At 35.8% G+C, this 22,025-nt stretch overlaps 2 protein-coding genes across 2 annotated transcripts; both read left to right on the top strand.

Annotated features, from left to right (window-relative positions):
- Positions 1-1,171: 1,171 nt before the first annotated feature.
- Positions 1,172-2,813, top strand: LOC133520683 (uncharacterized). Its single transcript, XM_061855285.1, has 2 exons — positions 1,172-1,350; positions 2,184-2,813. Exon 2 carries the CDS (start codon positions 2,184-2,186, stop codon positions 2,757-2,759), a length of 576 nt encoding a protein of 191 aa, XP_061711269.1. The 5' UTR covers positions 1,172-1,350; the 3' UTR covers positions 2,760-2,813.
- An 11,052-nt stretch (positions 2,814-13,865) lies between these two features.
- Positions 13,866-14,932, top strand: LOC133520682 (aquaporin-like). The gene has a single exon (XM_061855284.1). It carries the CDS (start codon positions 14,110-14,112, stop codon positions 14,878-14,880), a length of 771 nt encoding a protein of 256 aa, XP_061711268.1. The 5' UTR covers positions 13,866-14,109; the 3' UTR covers positions 14,881-14,932.
- The last annotated feature ends 7,093 nt before the right edge of the window (positions 14,933-22,025 follow it).

The following is a 22,025-nucleotide window of genomic DNA, read 5'->3' as shown; positions in this document are numbered from 1 at the left end:
GTAAACTCTGGCTTGATTCATTTCAACAATATTCAACATATTGCATTACATCGCTGTTGAACAAGCCAAGTGTTTACGCCGCAATGAATCGAGTACAAAACTATAGACTCAACGACAAATTGTCTCATAGACCCACCGCCATAGGACCTACCGCGAACCACTTCGTCAACCTTCGTTCATTCGTTCGTCTATTTGCATCTTTATCACTCTTCCATATTTGAGCGTGATGTGCGAATGACTTGTGCTGTGTGCGGGGTAAAGAACTTGCGACAGGCGAACTCAATACAAATTGGCCGGCATGTCCGATCGCCTTATATTCATACATATATCTATGACTGTAAATAAATAAATAAATATTATAGGACATTATTACACAAATTGACTAAGTCCCACAGTAAGCTCAATAAGGATTGTGTTGAGGGTACTTAGACAACGATATATATAATATATAAATATTTATAAATACTTAAATACATAGAAAACACCCATGACTCAGGAACAAATATCCATGCTCATCACACGAATAAATGTCCTTACCAGGATTTGAACCCGGGACCATCAGCTTCGTAGGCAGGGTCACTACTAACTAGGCCAAACCGGTCGCCATTCTAACTATAAAAACAAACTAACTATAAAATTGCAATTCAGTATTAGAATTTTTATATCTTATTTATTTATAATATATATTCCTTATTAGCTGTGATGTACAGTCAGCAAAGCGACATTTAAGAGAAAATTTGGAGTACTTTTGATATTTCACCGCCACCTGTAAAAAATTTACCGCTTTATGCGTTAAAAGTTGAATGTCCTATTCGTCCTTTATGGTTTCAATGTTTTTAATCAAAGATGCTGCAATTGGTTTCAATATTATTAACAAATTAAAACTATGTTTTCTTGCTCCAGTATGGCGCCATTAATTTTCGAACTAATAAATATCAATGAAAAATTAAACTTAAGTATCATAATGGCTCTTGTTTATGGTAAAATGTTGTTAGACTTTTAAAACTGATGGTAATACTTATTGCAAAGAATTTGTCTATACCATCCCATTGCTGGTGCCAGTCCCATCATAGTGATCAATTTACGTCAAAGTATATTTTAGCCAAATTTATTAGCGATTAAGGTTTACACCATGTATATGTATAATAATAATTACATAAATAATTATCAAGTGCAAATGCACGACTAATTGATGTTTATATGATGTTTATACGACCTGTGACCTGTTATCAATGCAAGATAAATACTCTTACTGTTAGATAGCCGGCCATTTCCTCCCTATATAAACGCAACTGCTTCAATACGGACAGACTCATTCCAGATCAAACTAGAAGAGGGAGTTCACTAAAGGTAAATGATTAATATATTATGACACATTTTGTAACATTTGATAACTTTTAACATCGTTTCCCTTAAGGCGCCGTGAATAACAGGATCTTCTCTTACTGCCACTGAGCGTGACCATGACCGAGACGGCTGTGCGTGCCCGGAATCGCGGACATCATTGTATTGAATTGTTATTTTTAGTTTTAAAAATAACCGATGAGTTTGAACATAAATAACATTGCGAATTTTTAGAAGCAATATTCATTCATATTTTAAACTTTTGTGTAAAAATGGTATGGTGCGTTTAGACCTACATGTAAGAAGTAGGTATGGTCATGTTTTTTTCTATATAGCGAAAGTCGTTTAGTCAGGTCTCTAAGCAATGAAGTTATTAGAGAAAGGCCTCAAGATTGCTATTCATAATTTTTTGCAACCGTATAATGATCTAAATGGCTCTACGATTTTCAAAAAATTTGCTATATGAATGTCTGTCTGAACCCACTGCACCTTAAGAGCTACAATAACATAGCCGCCGCGATACTATGGAAGTCACACTGTTATTTTAAAACGTCATGCTAAAATAACATGAAACTTGGCATAAACAATATGACGTTTTAAAATGAGAGCACAAATTCGATTGTATGGATGATTTTTTGGCGGCAGGTTCTTACGACCCTTAGACGACGCCCTCCCACGCGTCTCCCGAGCGTCGGCGTATAGTCAACTCTATGGCTGCTGCTCAACGCAACATCAGCGTAACTGCGCAGCGACGCCATTTTTTATAGCGCTGACTAGACGCCGACGCCCAAAAGTCACCTTAGATGAATCATGATTTTGATAAATTTTATCACTTACAGATGGATACCAGGCTCATAAGGACATTCGCCATATTCCTGGCTGTAATACTGCCTATCTACGCCGAGATATTAACAGATCAAGCTGATTGTCAAGATTTTAAATCCTGTAATTCATGTCTATCAAAAGGATCGTGTGTGTGGTGTGTTAACAAGGCCATATGCACAACAGATTCATGTGGGAACGATAATATTATATATCCATCCCACATCAGAGCCCTCATGGCGGGCTTACAGTTCTGCCCTAGAGTTGTGTTACCAGAAAACAAATTGATCGTTCAAAGTGGGAAGGAAGAAAGGATAGTTGTGAAAATAACGCAAATTTATATGTACATGGCGTTTACCCCTTGGAAGTGCAAGATTTCTCAGGATGGGAAAGAAACGATCGTAAATGCGACCCTTGTTGCTGATGAAGTATTCTGCGAGCCTGTAGTTTTGTACAGTTATTCCCGCCCATACGCAGATGCCGGTGTGTCCGTTCTATGGGAACATAGCAAGGCTTTTGATGGGGCCCTACCGTTGATAATATGTCGGTGCGATATGGATCATAACTGCCCAGCATGTAAGAAGCAACGTTAGCTAAAAAAAAATAGCTTAAAATAAGTTTGTATTATTAAAGGTAATGTTTATATCTGAACGTGTTTTCTTTAGAGACTTTAGCAGCATCGTAAGTAGGTACCTACTTGAGCACTGTAGGTAAACATCTGTTAATATGATAAGATGAACTAATTTATAGATACTTAACAAAGAAGTAAAATTTTAATAGCATTAAATCACAATCAGCTACTAATTAATTTTTACTGCGTAAACTTACGCATGTTTGTTTAAGCTCCATGGTTATACATAATTATGTATATCTTAACCAGTAAAATAACAAATAACGCTTTAGGTATGCACCTTTGCAAAAACATTTGCATTAGTTTATCTCGACATCAATGTCGAAATTATGCTGTATCGTCTTTATTGCTTTTACGCAAGAACAAAAGAGACGAAGAAAACCAAATACTCCGAGTAGGCGCCAAGTTTCATATACAAAAGGTTAAACTAAAGAAGTTTACGTTTAAGCTGGAGACAATACGCGCCCGTTATTACGGGGTAAGTTTCATGGGCGACGTATGCAGGGTTTTCTATTGTCCCGAGATTGTTCAGCTGCACCTTTTGAGCGCCTGATATTAATTAGGGAGCTTACTTTGTCTAGCCTGAGTTAACGAAGAGAATAAATCAGTTTCTCTTGTAATTTTATTTTGAAGTGGCTCGGGAACTGGCCTCGCGGAAAAGCAAAGTAGGTGCAAGCAAACTATATTTTGTATTTATGTTTACAAGGTCGCAGTCATTGTATTAATTCGAGTCGAGCCTATTACTTAAGTAGGTACCTTGTAATTGTGGCTAGAGGTCCATGACATAACACTGGATTAATAATCGTACTTATTAGATAATATCTATTTATAGTATTTATTCGAAAAGCGTAATTAAAATGGAATGGGATTTCGTACGCCAAAAGGCACATCATAGCCGTTCCTTAGAATACTGAGTTACCACCTATTTATGAACCTGTGATGAACGAATAAAGAATTGAATTGAATTGGAGTATCTAATTTACTAGTAATATTTTGTAGATGTAAACAACACTCAAGAGCAATGATAAAAAGTGACTAATAGGTATGGATATAGCTTAACAAGTTTCGAAAAACTAGAGCAATCGATTTGTGGAAGTTCCTCAGAGGACAAGAACCCTCTGTTCGAATCAAAAGATTCAACAGCAAAACTGCTAAGGAGCTTCCAGAGCTCAAAAGGTACAAAACATGCGCAGCGACAGGAATACTGACGGGGACGGAGCACTGCAAGTTGAATAAACACATGTTTCTAATTGGAAAGGAATAAGACGAGACATGCAGGTTCTGTCAGGTATCAGATGAGACTGCTATGCAAATTTTCCGTTTCTGCGGACCAGTCATGTCAAAAAGAAGTACTTACTTAGTGCGACACTTATTTCAACCTTATGAAAGTCATGAGGTACAGCCCACTACGATGAGTATGAAAGTGATGAGCTACGGCCCAAAGAATATGGAATTTCCTAATAGATGCAACGGGAATTAGTGAACTTTAAAGGGCCGCTACAATTGATCAATGCTTGGTGGATGTGGCACTCAAAAAGGCCTATTAAATCTAAAATAAAATATGTCTATACGGAGTGACCCATTTTCATTGCTCTTAAATGTATAATATCTGATCAATCTCGAAGATCAATATATGTACCTATAAATTCGACAGTACATCAAGTCAGTCAAGTTAAACAAGTTGTTAAACTCTTTATAACGTTGTCAAAAAACACAGGATACATAAATAGTTGTTGATTTATACCTTACGCAAAGATTAAAATTTAGGTATGTATTTGATAAACATATGCACACAAGCATGAATTTGACCTTACAGTTACAGAGTGAGTTTTTCATTCTAAATAGTGGCGCTGGTTGTTATTTTTTGGCTTTGAGGAGTTTGAGGTTGACGTGAAAAAGACTGGAACGTAACTAAGCATAATATAATAAAACACAAAAGACTACATGAATAATGAAATACCGTGGGATTAAGTGTGATTGGATACTCGTATTATGTTAATAGTGATGAAATTGATAGGTAGGTAACTCAATGTATATGTGTGTAAGAGTATCATTAGGTAATCCGTATTTTTGTGACATTTAAATTGTATTATAAGTTTCCAGAATAGTATTTTTTAAACAATTTTGGTGTTTGACGATCGTTTTATGAAATTTTTTATTATTAAGTTTGAGACATCTATAATAATTCAATGTTTTTAAGTACAATAATAACTGCATCAATAAATTGGTTTGATATTGAGATTCAGATGATATTTGTAAAACTTTATAAATTATAAGTGCTTGTCGCTAGGCCCCTGTTACTGCGTACGTAATTTCGTTCAAATAGGTTTCATTACCCTACTCTGCATTGCGAAAATAAACTTTATACTATCTCTTCTACCGTGTACCGTCTGCACGCATCTACGAAAGCGCTTTGAATTGAGAAAAGCGCTTCTTCAGGTGTGAATTATACTTGTAGCTGTTTTGTTCAATTAGAACGGGAATTTTCTTTCCAAGTACTGCTCGCCTGGAGAGGAGAATAAACAAATCATGCCTGCTTTTACACTCGGCTGAGTTAGAATACTTCATCAAATTGTAAACATCTGGCGCTAATGTTATGTTGATTTTGTCTTAAATTGTATATAGGCTCTTATTTATTTCATCTACAGTTTACATTAATATAATTTTGCTCTTATATTTATAAAAGTTACAAATATTTATTCGAAATAAAGTATCAATAACAATAATGGTAAATAATAAAAACATAGTGGAATTGAGCAACTACAAAAACACGACGCTAGTGCAGGGTAGAGGTAGGTGGGTTGGGTAAGGCTGCACCGTCATTGAAACAAAAAATGTTGGATGGCTTCGAATCTGATGTGATACCATAAATTAATTCGCTCCATTTATACAAAAAAGATACATACCAATTAACGCGGCCTGGCAGCTTCACTGGTGTATGTAGATATCAAGATAAAATTGAGAGCTCTAAATAAACTTTCAAGAGCGGATATCTTAAAAACTATAGAAGATATCGAAAAACTTGACGAAATAAAACTTGTAACAAATTTTAGCAACTTTCATTTTGTGTAATTAACCATATCGTTAAGACGCATAGTTTCCGAGATGAAATGGAAAAACCGAAAAATGGGACCATCAAACCACCCTCTTCCTCCGGCTCAAGGGATATGGCCGGGGACTTTTGATACGTTCATCTCCTATCTTTTCCAAACAAAGTTATGAAGTCAAAAATTGTGTTCCAAGCATTTCCCTCTATAACTTTTTTGAGCATTCGTTGCCTGGCCTATATTTCAGTTCCATGACAAATATACCATAACATATTAAGTTTCAGATACATGATGTCCATTATGTAAAAATGAAAATGCAAGAGGGATAAGTGAAAGGGTAGCTATTTGCTACTCGCGGGAGCTCATAAAGTGCGGTTGCACCTGCATTTAGTTCGCAACAGAGCGTGCTCGCACCGTGCATTCCAAATGGCTTGCTTTCATCAAGAAATAAAATATTTCCCTGTCCAATTTTCCTTTGAAATGAAGATGCATGCAACTGTAACAATTGTACTCGTAATTGCAACGTACAGTTGGATTCTATTTTAGGATAAATTTATTTTTGTGTGATTGAGTGTAGAAGGGTAATTTTATCTGGGGTTTCCATTAACCCTTTGGTTTTAAGGTCATTAATTTCGCAGGCCGACCCGACCGATATGTTGGCATGTCTGGGCTTAATGCGGAAACCATCATAGGTACGTAACTATGTAAGTCTATAGTGCGAGAATAGTAATACAAGTTGTGTAAACTTAAGTTTTAAATGAAAAAGTAGCTCTTTTTTTAATTTTGCTGTCCCTATAAATGCTAAAACATCAAAATATTTTAAAATGGAACCCTAAAAATGTTTTCAAATGGTTATTTGTTGAACATGTTAAATAAGAAGATGCCTAAATTGTTCTATAATTAAAGTAAACTGTCATTTTGAATCCTCAATTCACCTTTTGTTTGTAAATGCAGATAAAAAATTACATTGTATTAAATTAAAGCCCACCAGAAACTCCTGACTTTTTCCAATTCAATGAGTGTTCCGTCAAACTAGATACGGGAAATAGATATTAATGGCTGGGTTCCCGACGCGCAGAAAGACCAGGAACATGACGCAGTTTAACTGAGCAAGGTTAGCCTTTTTGCCAATGATTATAAGGATTTTTGAGATCTTTAAGCTCGTGGTTGTACCCCGGCTCGCAATTAATCAGTCTGACGGCGCTTCAGCCAGGATCATAGCAAATGGCCGGGATTAGACACGCATCACTTTCCCTTTTTATTCAACAATTAGAACTGAACTTTGCTGAGTTGCGCCTATCTTGTTTTTACAGATAGAATAGACTAAAGATAGAGAGGATAATAACAGATGGTATTTCATTGTACTATTATCAGTAAAGATTGCTGCGGATAATTGTAATCGATCATTCCTTAATAATGAAAGATTGATAAAAATATATTATCAATTGCCACGATGAAATAAAATTGGCTAAGTGCGCCTCGGACCACGTAAATTAAAGGGACTTCCATTCAAGAAATACTAAGAAAGATAAAATATGGCCAAGAGCATGTCAGGGCACGCACAGAGTGGGGTTCTGTAGTCATCAGTCCGTCACAATAACGCTGCTTTGAACGGGGGATTTTAATACAATAACTTTATACATTAGCGTTTGTGTCAAATCCGGTAGTTCTGATTTTTTGCAAAGTTTTTTATTGGCCCAATGAAAAATACAAGTTTGTGACCTCGACCAACGAACGCAACTTTGTAAAAAATCAAGAAAACCGCGAAAATGTTGTTTGTTTTTAGATTTGAACGATCATAACCCTAAAGGACTAGTTTTTGGTAGTACCTTCTAAAGGCGTTTTTAAAGTAGACTAAATTTGCTACAATACAAGACTATAATTTACTCTGCAGACTTCAAAGTTTCCGAGATAAAGCCTTGAAAGTTTTCCATGGAAATTGTCCCTGCCATCCGCTAAGACGACCAAAGCGAAGCGTAAAGGCACTACCTACTAGTGTTAGCCGAACGTTCATTAGAATTGATCATATTGTAAATAACCTTAACGGACGGTTACAGTTTATGGTTCAATTTATAATGGTTAATTTCAATATTTTCAATTTGAGTTAACTTTCGGCCAACGCTGCTACCTACCTTTTCTCGATGCGCTTCGTCGTTTTTGGAACCCCTATAACTTGTGTTTGGATTATACCAGATAAACAAAATTCTTGGGATATAATGTCAATAGTGGAGTTATTTAGCATAAAAAAATTCAAATGCATAGTTCTCATACTTTAGATTTTATTCATAGCTAAAAAACCCCGATTTTGTCACTGATTCACTCACTGATGATCATCAAAACCCTTAGGGTACTTGCTGAAGTCCTAGACAGCTGAAATTTAGTATGTAGGATAATATTAGTACACAGACAACAAAAAAAAATCAAAAACTAGGAATTTTTTGGCCTTAAGGGGGTGAAAAGGAGGGTGGAATTTTGTATCTATGAAATTTGGTATGTAAATAGTTTTTGCTATGGGGAAGTATATAAAATAATTTTCAACCCCAATATCATGCCGTAAGGGAGAAAAAGGGAGTAAGAGGAAAAAGGGGTTGAAGTTTGTATGGAGAGTTAGTAAAAAAAAAAACATATTATATAAAAGATGCTATGATTGTTTGGTCATATACGTATACGTATTACAGGATTTTTAATAGAAAATCACCCCCAACCATTTAAAATAGGGGATGGAAGATTGTTATAAGCAACTTACAAAAAGAAGTGAAATCCCATCAAAAACATTTTCATGTAAAATATTGCCAAGACGAAACCATACAGCTTGCACTATCAAAAAGTTATCAGATCTCTTGTACAGCCAAGCTTCTAATTCTACAAGCCCTAACTTCACAAACTCTACACCTTAGTGAAAATATGTGGCATGGCCGTTTCGTTACTACAAGAAGTATTGTATATAGTAAACACCCCTATAATGAAACAGGCACCAGTAATGGAATGGTATTGAAAAATGCTGTAAATAAAATAAGTATTTATCAACAGTTTTTAATCGCTGGCAACATTTTACCATAAACAAGAGCCAAAGAGCTGCTTAAGTTTAATTTTTTATTTTGAAAATGAATGGCACCATACAATTAAAATACAATGGCACAAAACCACGTTTTAATTGGTTAATAATATTGAAACCAATTGCAGTAGCTTTCATTAAATACATAGAAAACATAAAGGACGAATTTGGTATTCAACTTTTAAAGCGTAAAGCGGTAGAAATTTTACAGGTGTCGGTGAAATATCAAAAACACTCCAAATTTTCTCTTAAATATTCCATGATTGGTGCCGTTAACATGATAAAAAATATTGAATATTGAATAAATTTTTCACTTTACGCCCATGTAACGGTAGCGAAACGGCCAAGTCATATATTTAGACTAAAGTCGAAGTTTGTGAAGTCAGGGTGTGTAGAGTTAGAAGCTTGGATCTACAAGAGATCTGATAACTTTTTGACAGCGCAAGCCTTATGGTTTTGTCTTGGCAACATTTTACATGAAAATGTTTTTGATGGGATATATTTTTACAAAAAAAAACCGCTTGACAACTAATTCCGCAGAATTGGCGTAGGCACTAATTTTTACGAAAGCGACTGCCATCTGACCTTCCAACCCAGAGGGTAATCTAGGCCTTATTGGGGTTTCCTCACGATGTTTTCCTTTAACGAAAAACTGATAAATATCAGATGATATTTCGTACAATAGTTCCGAAAAACTCATTAGTACGAGCCGGGGTTTGAACCCGCGCCCTCCGGATTGAAAGTCGCACGCTCTTACCGCTAGGCCACCATCGCTTGGCATAATATAGCACAGATTGCACCTGGTGAGTCGACTCTTTCCCTCCCTCTTTTATAAACTTTGAAAGACTTTATCTCGGGAACTATTAAGTCTTTAGAACAATTCTAGTCTCGTATTGTAGTAAGTCTATTTTAAAAATGCCTCGAGAAAGTAATATCAAATACTCGCCCTTATTCTTATAATTGCCCAAATAAAAAATAAAAGAAACCGAAATTGTCGCGATTTTTAGGGTTCCGTACCCAAAGGGTAAGACAGGACTCTATTATTAAGACTCCGCTGTCCGTTCGTCCGTCTGTCCGTCTGTCACCAGGCTGTATCTCATGAACCGTGATAGCTACTTAGACAGTTGAAATTTTCATAGATTCTGTATTTCTGTTGCCGCTATAACAACAAATACTAAAAAGTACGGAACCCTCGGTGGGCGAGTCCGACTCGCACTTGTCCGTTTTTTTTTGTTTTCTGACAAAGTTGCGTTCGGCTCTCGAGGTCACAAACTTGGATTATTCAACATCATAAACAAGTCTGCAAAATATCAGAATTACCGAATTTGACGCAAACGGACCCCATTACAAAAGGTGACAAAGTTACTGGATTATGTTAGTAAGCATCATGAACAGTCAGCAAAAGGGATTAGGTACCTTCGCGGCGCTTTGTGGTACGTCTTTGTACTAAGAAGGGAAGACTTTTGCAATAACTCAAAAACGGCTAAACCGATAGATATTTTTTCCTTTGGAAGCAATTTCCGTTCCAAAAAGTAGTTGTTGAAACACCACACTTATTTATTTAGAAAGACACAAGACAGACTATCCAAAGACACCCCACACTATTGGGTTGTAGCGAAAAAAAATTTTCATCCCCACTTAGCATTTTGTCGGCGTATTTATTTAATTTATTCATGCCCAGTTGCAGCTTTCTAGCACTAACGACTACGGAGTAAAGCTGCGGACGGACAGACATACTGGTCAAATGAGTATCAGACCTTGTACAATAGCTGTTTTAGCGGCAATAGAGGAAATACGTAGAAAATAGCATATAGTTTTGTTTTTGTATCATAACTTCTTATTGGTAGTTCACAGCCAGCTTACATCAATCAAATTGCTGAAATTAACAAACATTAAGGGCAAAAAATCAACAGTTTTTTTTACTGAGATCAGTCATAATCTCTTTTGTCCATATGCTTCGGACAAAATGACATATTGCTAATGGACAAAATTACATATACATAAATCGGCATAATTATTACAATAGTTCGCAAATGAAACGGCTTCTTCGAAAATCGGCGCAAGAAACGTGAGTTCAATGCGAACATTGTAAGCACCGCAACCAGGCTTCTTCATCGCCATGAGAAGCTTTAGGAAAATCTATGGACAAAATGACAATGACCTACCTATATGCTTGTGTTCGTTATATATGTATGTACGAGTATGTCGTTTTGTCCGTATAGCATTTAAAAATAATTAAAGATAGTTTATTATTAAAGTAAGGGTGCCCTCTTTTTCGCATAAAATGTATTGGTATGTGGTCTAGTCAAGATGACAACCGTTTATAGAAAACGAAGCAAAACACTATCATTTCTATAAATTTTTTACGCTTTTCTTAGCATTCAGTTTGGTCTTTTACAAGCAATTGTCATCTTGGTTAGGCCCCCAGGTCGGGAACGGCAGCTCAGTGCAACTATAGGATACTCATTTGCATTAAAATAAGGTACCTATTCTTCTTCTCTTCTTCTTACAATTAGCCCTTTTCAATCTTTGAGATGTAGGCCTCCTTCAAGTTTTGCCATTCTGGTCTGTTTTGCGCTCTATTTACCCATTTCGATGCAGCTGTTTTTTTGATATCGTCATACCAACGCATTTTTGGCTTCCCTGCTGGGCGCGACTCTCCCCAAGGTCTCCACTCTACCAGCCTCTTGCACCACGAGTCGTCTTTTCGAACCACATGCCCAGCCCACTTCCACTTCAGTTTTGTCATTCGCCTGGGTACCTATTAGATAAAATTAAATAACACAATCAGTAATAACAAAGTATAAAATAAAGCAATATAATCAGCAAAACCAATAATGATAATTTTTCTTCAATATCGTATCAAATAAGTACGTTGTTTGACGTTTATAAATTGACGCCTGTGACGTGTGAAACATGGTAAAAAAACGTGATGTCCTTAAGTCAAAAGGTCAAAGCGAAATTCGTTTTAGAATTTCTGCACAGTTCTTAAACAGTACAATAATCATTTCCAATGTGGTGCACACCTGTTATGGCAGAACTGCGACCTCGACAAAGACGAACCGTTGCCAGAAATACAAGTAAGGTTACGTTAGAACTGCGACTCCCACAAAGACGAACTGTTGCCAGAAACGCAGGTTAAGCTAGGTTAGAACTGCGACCCTCACAAAGACGAACTGTTATCCTAAAAGCCGGAAGCAGGTTAGGTTAAGTTAGAACTGCGATCCCCACAAAGATTGACTGTTGTCAGAAAAGCAGGTTAGGTTAGGTTAGGCTTGATATTATGCATTATTGTAAAAAATATATATTGGGTAAGTTACGCATTACGAGTCTTAGTATAAGTTTTAAGATATTCGAATTTAGGCTATATGGCTATAGAAGGATTCAACATAAGAATCTTATGACAGAAAGTTAACTTGTAGGATGGAATTTTCTTAGAAGTGTATGCGCATAAAACATTAGGATATTCGAATTTAGGCTATATGGGTTATGCGTGTAGCAGGATTCGTCATAAAGTATCTTATGACATTTAACCTGTAGGACGAAAACCTTTTAGGCAAGACAAGTTTATGCGCATAAAAATTAGGATCATTAATTTATTACGATCAATAATTATGCCAATAGTTGTTATGCGAAGTGAAAATAGGCAAGAAAAATGTATGCGTTTCAATATAGACCATTCATGTAGGCTTAATACAATGCGCTTATGAACGTCAAATAAAGCTACTCCGGCTCTAACCCTACACCTCTGACCCAAGAAGATTTAAATCCCCCCTCAATTGGAGGAGGGTATCCCAATATGGGACCGGCAGGAAACTCGGCGGGACACATCTTTTCGAATCATTGCATCCTAAAGAAGAAAAAAATACAATTTAAGTTACTATATTTATAGAAATTTGATTTAAAAATATATATGTATATCAAATCACACAAAAACGTAGCTCTTTCAGAAAACATATCGTATTCTTACAAAAGGAAAATAAAATATAAAAATAATTAATGAAATGGGATAATATGACTGATTGCTATGAAATATGTACCTACATAAAAATGTACTTACCTGAGCTGTGGATTATTCAAAGAGCTCTTTTCTAAAAATAAGTTATTTAATCTGAAGATCAGTGTTTGAGGAAATAAACAAATGCTACATAAATAACGTACAATAGCAAAAAAATTACATTTGAACAAATACTTTGTCGGTATGAATAAAACTCGTAACAACCGTAACCGGCCATGAAACCGAGACGAATAAAATCGATGCGTTGAAAATTTGGAAGTTTATAGAAAGCCGTTTTGGCCGCGTCACTGTCAGTTTCGTGTTAAAGTCCACGAAATTCAATATATCCCGCCTGTGTCACTATGTCATTTTGTACGTATTTCCTCTATTTTTTTTCGTACGTACATACAGAGGAGGCAGTATTCAGACTTGTGTCATATTAATTTGTTTATGAAACAGGCGATTTATTTGCTCGTTTGCCCCATATATCATAAAAAATTGCTCTTGTTTGTTTATAAAAAATAATACAAACGATTATATTTACCTACTCATATCATCGCTATACTTACTCAACCTCGTATTTATATATTAGATACGTATATCAGCGGTGGCAGCATGGTTCCATTTTTATCACTTGTCACTATGCCCGTCACTGTCGCCCGTCATTTATTATTATTATTTATAAGATAACTGAAAGTGTGAGAGTAAAGATCTCACACCTAAAACCAACAACATAGGTAGTTGTAAACATATTAATAAACGGAGACAATAAAGAAAAATACTCAAATAAAGGAATTTTACAACGCACCTGTTTTTCATATTTAAATATTGTAGTATAAACTAAAAAGGATTACTTCGTAGGTTTATCATATTTTAAATAAAGTATAAGCGTATGAGGTGCGTCTTATAATCGGGGTTATAGTAGCGCTAATCCGGCTTGATAACTGGTTCCATGTCACTATCTGAGGTATGTACCGCTGCAGAGACGTCAATATTACTTGAAACTCGGCACAAGCGCGCCGTGCCGTGTTTCGCTCGCGAGGATATTCACTGACAATTATTTAACAGGATTGTGTTGCCGTCATTCGCACTTTACTGTTACCTATAAACAATGGCCGGTCAGTTATAAAGTGAATCACTTATGGCTTAATGTGCGTGAAGTTTTTAGAGTGTGATAGCGCTTATCTAAAATATAGAATTTGAAAAATAAAAAATGTCAGTTATAAATAATATGGATTCGATAGTTACGTCGACAGAAAACAAAGTTAAACAAGATGCTTCGACCGTTGTTATTTCCTGGTGCCGTTCAAACTGGACCAAGCTTTTATCGGAGGTTGTTGCCACATTCTTACTGATATTTCTGGGATGTGCATCATGTATACCTATAGAAGGATTCGACCCCATGCCGCCCATGTACGCGCCGCTCACATTTGGGTTTGCCGTTCTGATAAACGTGCAAACGTTCGGTCACATTTCTGGGGCACACATGAACCCCTGCATAACTCTACTCTCAGTATTCTGGGGTAAGATGTCATTTCTGTTAGGAGTATGCTACTTCATAGCACAGGTTCTGGGATCTACTTTTGCGTCGTGGGTTTTATTAAATGTGTCACCAGTGGATTTTGTTACGGAAGGAGTGTGCGTGACGCAGCCCCACGTGGGGCTCGAAGCGTGGCAAGCTGTTATTATAGAAGTGGTATTGACGTGCACACTTTGTCTAATTACCTGTGCACTTTGGGATCCTGTTAATGAGAAGAACCAGGAATCTGCTGCGATTAAATTTGGGTTAACTGTGGCTGGGTTGTCGTTCGCGGGCGGGCCGCTGACCGGGGCCAGCATGAACCCAGCGCGCACGCTCGGCCCAGCGCTGATGGCGGGTAAATGGACTGTACAATGGATCTATTGGGTAGGACCGTTCCTTGGAACTTTCATAGCTGGGTTATATATGTTTATATGGCTCGAAAAACCGAAAAAATCAATATAAGACTAGTACTTACTAAAAAAAACCTTTTATATTTGAATAAAATTATATTTTTAATAGTCTTCTTATTTGACCTGTACATATACAATATTACACAATATGACCTGCATAATATTTTATGCATGCAGCTCGAGCATGTAGCTAGACAGGATCTCCATATTTACATTCAAGGTTATTATAATTCAGCGATTAGGTAGATGAGATGGCTCTTTATACGGTTTTTTTTCTACAAAATGATGCGATTTACCTCCTCGCAGCTAGTACCGCAATAGGTAGGCCAGGCAGGCAAACACATACACATTTTATTTTCGCAAGGTGTTTTAAATAACAAACTCTTTTTAAAATTCTTAAACATATGTATTTAAAAATACACAAATTGTGCTAGTTTAATATTGAGACGCTACTCAATATACAACTTGTTAAAAAATCCACCATTGCATTGTATCGCTCGGTAATTCCACCTAGTTCAACCTGCAGAATACCTAAGGATAATAAAAAAAAAATGATATTGTGTTAATAGATTTCAAAGCCTCCGTTTAAGCGAACGCTTATCAATGCGCTTCATATTAATCAATGTGACATGATACAGTACCGTTAAATCTATAATCCCAATGCCGATACGAAAAATAATCTGACTACCTAAAACAAGTAAGTTGTTTAAATGCGTGTAACTAACACACATAAACTACCAGTTATCTGTTAAGCCAATTATATTTACGATCCTTGTGTAATTCAGAAGCCGAATCACATCATACATTTATATTAGGTATGTTAATTTACAATTTAGGTATCTTACACACTGCGGACCAAACATTATTAGGCATAAGTAACATTAATCGTATTGTGATGCCTTCGTCCTATTCCAAATTTCATATTATTAATTTAATTACTTCCTATAGATAAGCTATATATGTTTTGTCGTTATTTATGTATATGTTATTATAAGTAATATATATATATATACAGGATGATTCAGGAGACGTGAGCAGGATCAAGCCTGCATATTCAGTAAATTATCAGCAACTGTTTCGTACCAGTATTTTTGAGATTAACGTTAATTTAATTTTTACTGTTCAAAAAAAAGAGTTTTATTTTATTTACGATATTCATGGTCACCCTCTTTGTTTTATCCATAATAAGTGACAAATTGAATGACATCGGAGTGTGGTTACTTTTATAAAATCGTATCTCACTCAAGTGTGACATTTTATTTTCTTCATAATCAAAGTGTTGTCATAACGGATAAAGAGGTTTTATGTTTGTTAATTATGTGTTGTAGGGTATCCATGATTGTAGATAATCAAATTTGCCCTTAACAAAACGTTAAATAACAGATAAAAAGCGTGATTGTTTTACTTAAATATGATGGTGAACGATTCATTAACATTTACTGATTGTGTAGACTTAGTCCAGCTCACGTCTCATGAATCACCCTGTATATATATATATATATATATATGGTATGATATTATATTGCATTTTGTTAGTGTTTGTTTAAGTAGCACCGCTTACAATCACTGCTTTGCCTAAAGGTTGACCGGTAGAGGCATGGCACCTCATGGAATTAATTTTATAAACTTTGAAAGGCTTTATCTCGGAAACTGTTGGGTCTACCGAGACAATTCTTGTCTGATACTGTAGCAAATAAAGTCTTCTTTAAAAATGCTTCAAGAAAGTAATATCAAAAACTAGTCCCTTGAGGGTTATACGTAGTACTTTGAATCGCCCAAATCTAAAAAGCTAAAACGAAATTGGTTTGGTTTATGTTTTTCCGTTTCTTGACAAAGTTGCGTTCGGCGCTCCAGGTCCCAAACTTGGATTATTCATTGAGCCAACATCATAAACAATACGTCTACATAAAATCAGAACTACCGTATTTGACGCCAAAGACCTTCATCACAAAAGTCGACAAAGTTACTGGATTAAATTGTAATCAGTTAGAAAAATAATGCAGTATCAAATTATCGTCATGTTTTATTTTTGTAAATCTCATTGGTAAGCCATCAATTTTGTATTATGATAAAATACCCAGACATGCAGCAGATAACAGAAAATATAGATTTAAACTAATGATAAAAATAGATTGACAAAATGATATACATAACACTGAAAAGTGCAAAATAAACATTATTGGCCTATTTAAGATTATAAATTAAGTACAAATATACGGTACTACAGATACGTGTTATTTATTTTTTCAAAATAAATATAATACATTTAGTATAACTCGCCGAAAGTTCAATGCAATATATTCAAATATATGCTATTTATATTGTTTATTAACGATTGTGGAAAATCCTCATATTAAAAAAAAGTTCTTTATAAATATGTTTTTGTAACATAAAATTAATTATTAAAGTAAAATCGTCATTACTCGTAATTTAACGATAATATAGGTAGTAAACATACTTATAATCGACGTGGTACTAATAATAAGACGTCCACAAGTCCTGTAAAATAAATAATTTAACATCAGTTTTTATACCCTAGCAAGATTTTACCATAAACAATAGTCATAGACCTGCTTAAGTTTGACGTTTCATTAATTTCTATATATTCATATTCATACTGTTCTTGCTTGGAGAAAAGAAACATACCTATAGTTTTAGGTTGTTACTCATGATGAAACCACATTTAACTATGAACGCGCAAAGCGGTAGTGATTTTACAGTGTTACGGAAATATCAAAATTCTCGTCAAATATCTTAAATGTCGTGGCGTGACACGACATTTTCTCCAGTTCATTTTCATTATTTAGTCCTCCGAGAATACCTAAGGAAAATCAAAATACGACAGAGTTACGCAATGTAAAAATAATAAATAATTGATGGGTGCTGTCCATTTATCTTATTTTTGGTTTGATAAGATGATTTACCTATTATTATAATATAATAGATTTAACAAATAGGTATCAAAGATTACATTAAGTAGATATAGATAAAATATTCGGTAGGTCAGAGGGCGTTCACACTGCCACGCCATCACCGTGTTGCGTCTCGGGCTGCGTGTTTCATCGTGGGCAAGGTTCCCGCCACGTTCAACTTGCGTAGATACCACTTGGACTGCCATCTTTCCTTTTAATAACCTCGCGGAATATTCGGGGGCTTACCTTGGAATAAAACTTAGCAAATTCATTGACGAACTAACGACTCCACGTCACTAATGATCCTTTCGTGAAAACCAAGAGATGTTGGATAAATTACTGATATTATTTATTTCATTGTTTAAAAGTTCCCAGCTCAAAAAATGTGAGGTTTTTCTAATCTTCAAAACAAAATACTACCACATAACACACTGATTATAACACATGTGAAATTCAAATGACGGCATTTTTATTTATTTATTATTCGGAGAAACATTAGCTATCAATTTTTTTTTATACTACGTCGGTGGCAAACAAGCTTACGGCCCGCCTGATGGTAAGCAGTCTCCGTAACCTATGTACGCCTGCAACTCCAGAGGAGTTACATGCGCGTTGCCGACCCTAGCATCCCCCCCTTTGAGCTCTGGCAACCTTACTCACCGGCAGGAACACAACACTATGAGTAGGTAGGGTCTAGTGTTATTTGGCTGCGGTTTTCTGTAAGGTGGAGGTAAATTCCCCAGTTGGGCTCTGCTCTAGATCTGGAATGGCATCCGCTGTGCCCTACCACACAATTGGACAATAGTTATACATCTAAATAACAAAGAGCTAATTATAGGTTCCCACCGGTAACAACTGTTCTGTAAATATTAATTTTTATCTTTTGCCACACCCCATGTACTATACTGTTATACCGTGTAGTGTATTGAATGCAAATAAAGAAATGAAATGAAAACAAATTACAGTACATATGGTGCTACTTTACCGCACTAGTGCGAAAATTAGCATATTACGTTACTGTGTCGATCATTTAAAAGGCTACTGTAAAACGTTGTACGATACATGTGCGAATAGGTAATTCGCAACTCGTGTCGATTTAACACACTCCCTTCGGTCGTGTTTCAATTTATCGCCACTCGTTTCGAATTTCCTATTTTTCGCACTTGTATCGTAATGTACTATTAACAAACAATTGGTGGTTAGCAATATTTTTTTACAACGTGTTACCACGAATATTCTCAATTGAATACTTAATAAATATTTAACTATTTTTTGACCAATTTTCATTCATTTATAGTAATTTCGGTAATATCAATTCGACTACCTACAAAGTTTCTTTAAAAAAAAGTTAGGGCCAACCGGACTTTCCTCATCTGCACGTGATCAAATTTAATGATTCTCCGTATGACGCGGTCAAGGTTATTTTTTGTATTATACGAGTAGATATGCATTTTTTGTTGGAATCATAATATATACCGTAGTATTGTATTCGTTCTTTTCTGACACAGATGATCGTCATTGTAGAATTTAAAGTTGACTAATTCATTTATCTCGTTAAAACTTGATCGCTTTAGCAACTATCACTGAGCATACGATGCCGGAACAAGGATTTTCACTTAGCGCGAACTAGTTCTCTGAATTTAAAGTGCTTACATAAAATCCAATCTAGCATCAAAACGGGCGGTCCCAGATCGAGGCGTGGAACGCGATACGTCAGCGGCCTCCGACGCAACACGATTTGCGAAATTGAACGGAAGGGCCCGACTATTTTGCCGGGTAATCTTTATAATGCCAGCAAAGTAAGGGGGAAATTTATAGTCTACGCCACATTCTCCCGGTGACGTTTCGTTGTATCCCCGATAATAATATTGCAAGCTGCCTGTAAATCACGTAAGGTAAATAATATCTCGAAATATTTACCATCATACGTTTCTTTTCTTTGTAGTTAAACGCCGGTATAAACTATAATTTTCTACAATCTCTATTTCCTCCTATTCAGTGAGTCAATTTACTGCATCATATTTTATATACAATATTAAAAGAATAATATACCTACATACTGTTTTCCCTGGGTAATTAGGTAATGGAAGGCAATAATCGTCATCAGCAGATTGCTGGTCACTGGCCTAAGCCTAGAGGGATGCATGCAAATTTGAATGTCTTTGTTTCTTGTATACTTTACGTCAGATAGAGGACGTCTTTTGACAGATACGATGATAATAATAAACATCAAAACAGTATGCTTGTTTCAAAATGTCAAGGTCAAGGCCAGGGCCTTAACTGTTCGAAATAGAAGTTTCATAACGTGTGCGATCCTTCTCGACGTTTTATATATCGTATTGTAGTAGCCGTAATTAAGATTAGATTGAACAATGTAAAATATATAAATCAACAAACACTCTAACTAGTTTTACAGCACTTTTGTCAGTGGATGCGTGAAGGACGTTGATCTCAATCGGACACGTATCTCGACGCGTCGCCCGCCTGACCCTCGTCATAGTCAGACAATAACGTAATATTCACGAAACATTCCGCATAGACTATGAGCTCGTTTGTAGTTTACTTTCCCTAAACCTAAAAGCAACCTAAGTCACTTGAAAATTTTAGAAGTATTAGATGCCTCATGTAGGCAGCGACTAGCAGCACCAGTGCCGACACGCGGCATGAGGATTCGCTTTATTGATACTTTAGGAGACAAAATCCCTCACCGTCAATACAAGAGCGCAGAGGGTGGGAGAACTTAGAGCCCGCGCACTCAAAGAGCTGCCTAGATTTTTGCGTTCCACGTTCAGAGTTCTGCGTTCTTTACAGTGAAAGTAGCTCCTATAATGCACACAGGAGGCGTTCAGAACGCGGCGGATAACACCAGATCGCGGTCGTCTACTGTTGATGTAGAAAAAAAAAATTGACTTAATCACAGGCGTAATTCGTATAATTTAAGTCTATTACAAGAATTGGGACGAATAAGCTGAAGTTTGGCGTAAAGCATCCCCAAGTAATTTGTTAAAAATATAACTATACCTATTAGTGTTTTTGCGTTGTATTTATGGGGCAAACTCAGTGCTGTCTTTTTTTATACGTTTCTAAAGCATAGTTCATATAGAATTGGTACGCACTAGAAGATTGTTATTTTTTTAAGTTAATAAAATAAGAAAGTTATGAATGGTGAATTTTAAATAGTAATGTATTTAGCTTTCAAATATGTATAAATAAATAAATAAACTCTGTTATGTAAATAATTACGAACTGTTTTCATAATGGACCCCCGTCATTTTCTGAACAACACTTTTGTCGACATTTTTGGCGTATTGATTTCTTGTAGATCGCAATGAATTGATACCCTGGACAATTTGACTAGTCTTATTTAATTTTTTTTCATGATTGCCCAGTAGTTTTTGATAGATTGAAATTGGGAACAATTCGAAGGATTCATCTCGCGGGGTATGTAATTGGCCTGATTATTAGCATACCATACCAAAACTTTTTTTGGGTAGTGGCAGCTGGCTAAATCTGGCCAACATTTCACAGGACCGTTATGGGTTCTAATAAATACCAATACTCATTTCTCTAAGCACTCTTTAATATAAAGGTCCGACTTCATTGTTGACTATGTTATAAAACTTTTAGCCGAAATTATAAATTCCTTGCCATATCATATGTTTTTTTGCGAACTTGTCAAGTTTCACGAACTTATATTATTCGGGTAAATTACCTCTATTATTGGCCATATAAAACTTCGAACCGAGTAGTTGATTAAAATCGAGTTTTACATACGTCTTGTCGTCCAACAACAAGCAACCTTCGAATTTTGTCAATACTGGGTCGTACAATAGTCGAGCTAGTGTTTTAGCTTGTCGGATCTGTTTAACAGTCCGATTTGGCTGTTTTATTGCTCGATAGCTCTTATAGCCACCTCTGAGGTGAATCATCTTTATCTCTCTAGAAGTTTCTTTGAATTTTTGGGATAAATCGTAATTAGACCGTCCTGAATTTTGTTTGAGTGACCTTGGGACTTTTTTTTCCCAAAATCTTGTTATTTGTCCCAGACCTTCGATTAGTTTGTGTTTTCCTGTCGGCTGATAGAGTCTCCTTGTAACGTTTTATGACCCTACAAATACTAGCTTTTAGCATCTTAAGCGACTTAGCTGTCTTGGTCCGGGATCGATAAGAATTTTCGAAGTATTTGTGCACGATCAATCTCCTGTTCTCAATTTTGATGGCCGAAAACTTTAAAATGCATAAAGCTAGGAAAATAATATTTTCACCATTAATACTTTGAAGGTTG

The sequence above is a fragment of the Cydia pomonella genome, chromosome 8 (assembly GCF_033807575.1).
Source record: "Cydia pomonella isolate Wapato2018A chromosome 8, ilCydPomo1, whole genome shotgun sequence".
Lineage (NCBI taxonomy): Eukaryota > Metazoa > Arthropoda > Insecta > Lepidoptera > Tortricidae > Cydia > Cydia pomonella.
The sequence above is the reverse complement of the archived record's forward strand: the minus strand, read 5'-3'. Positions and strand labels throughout refer to the sequence as shown.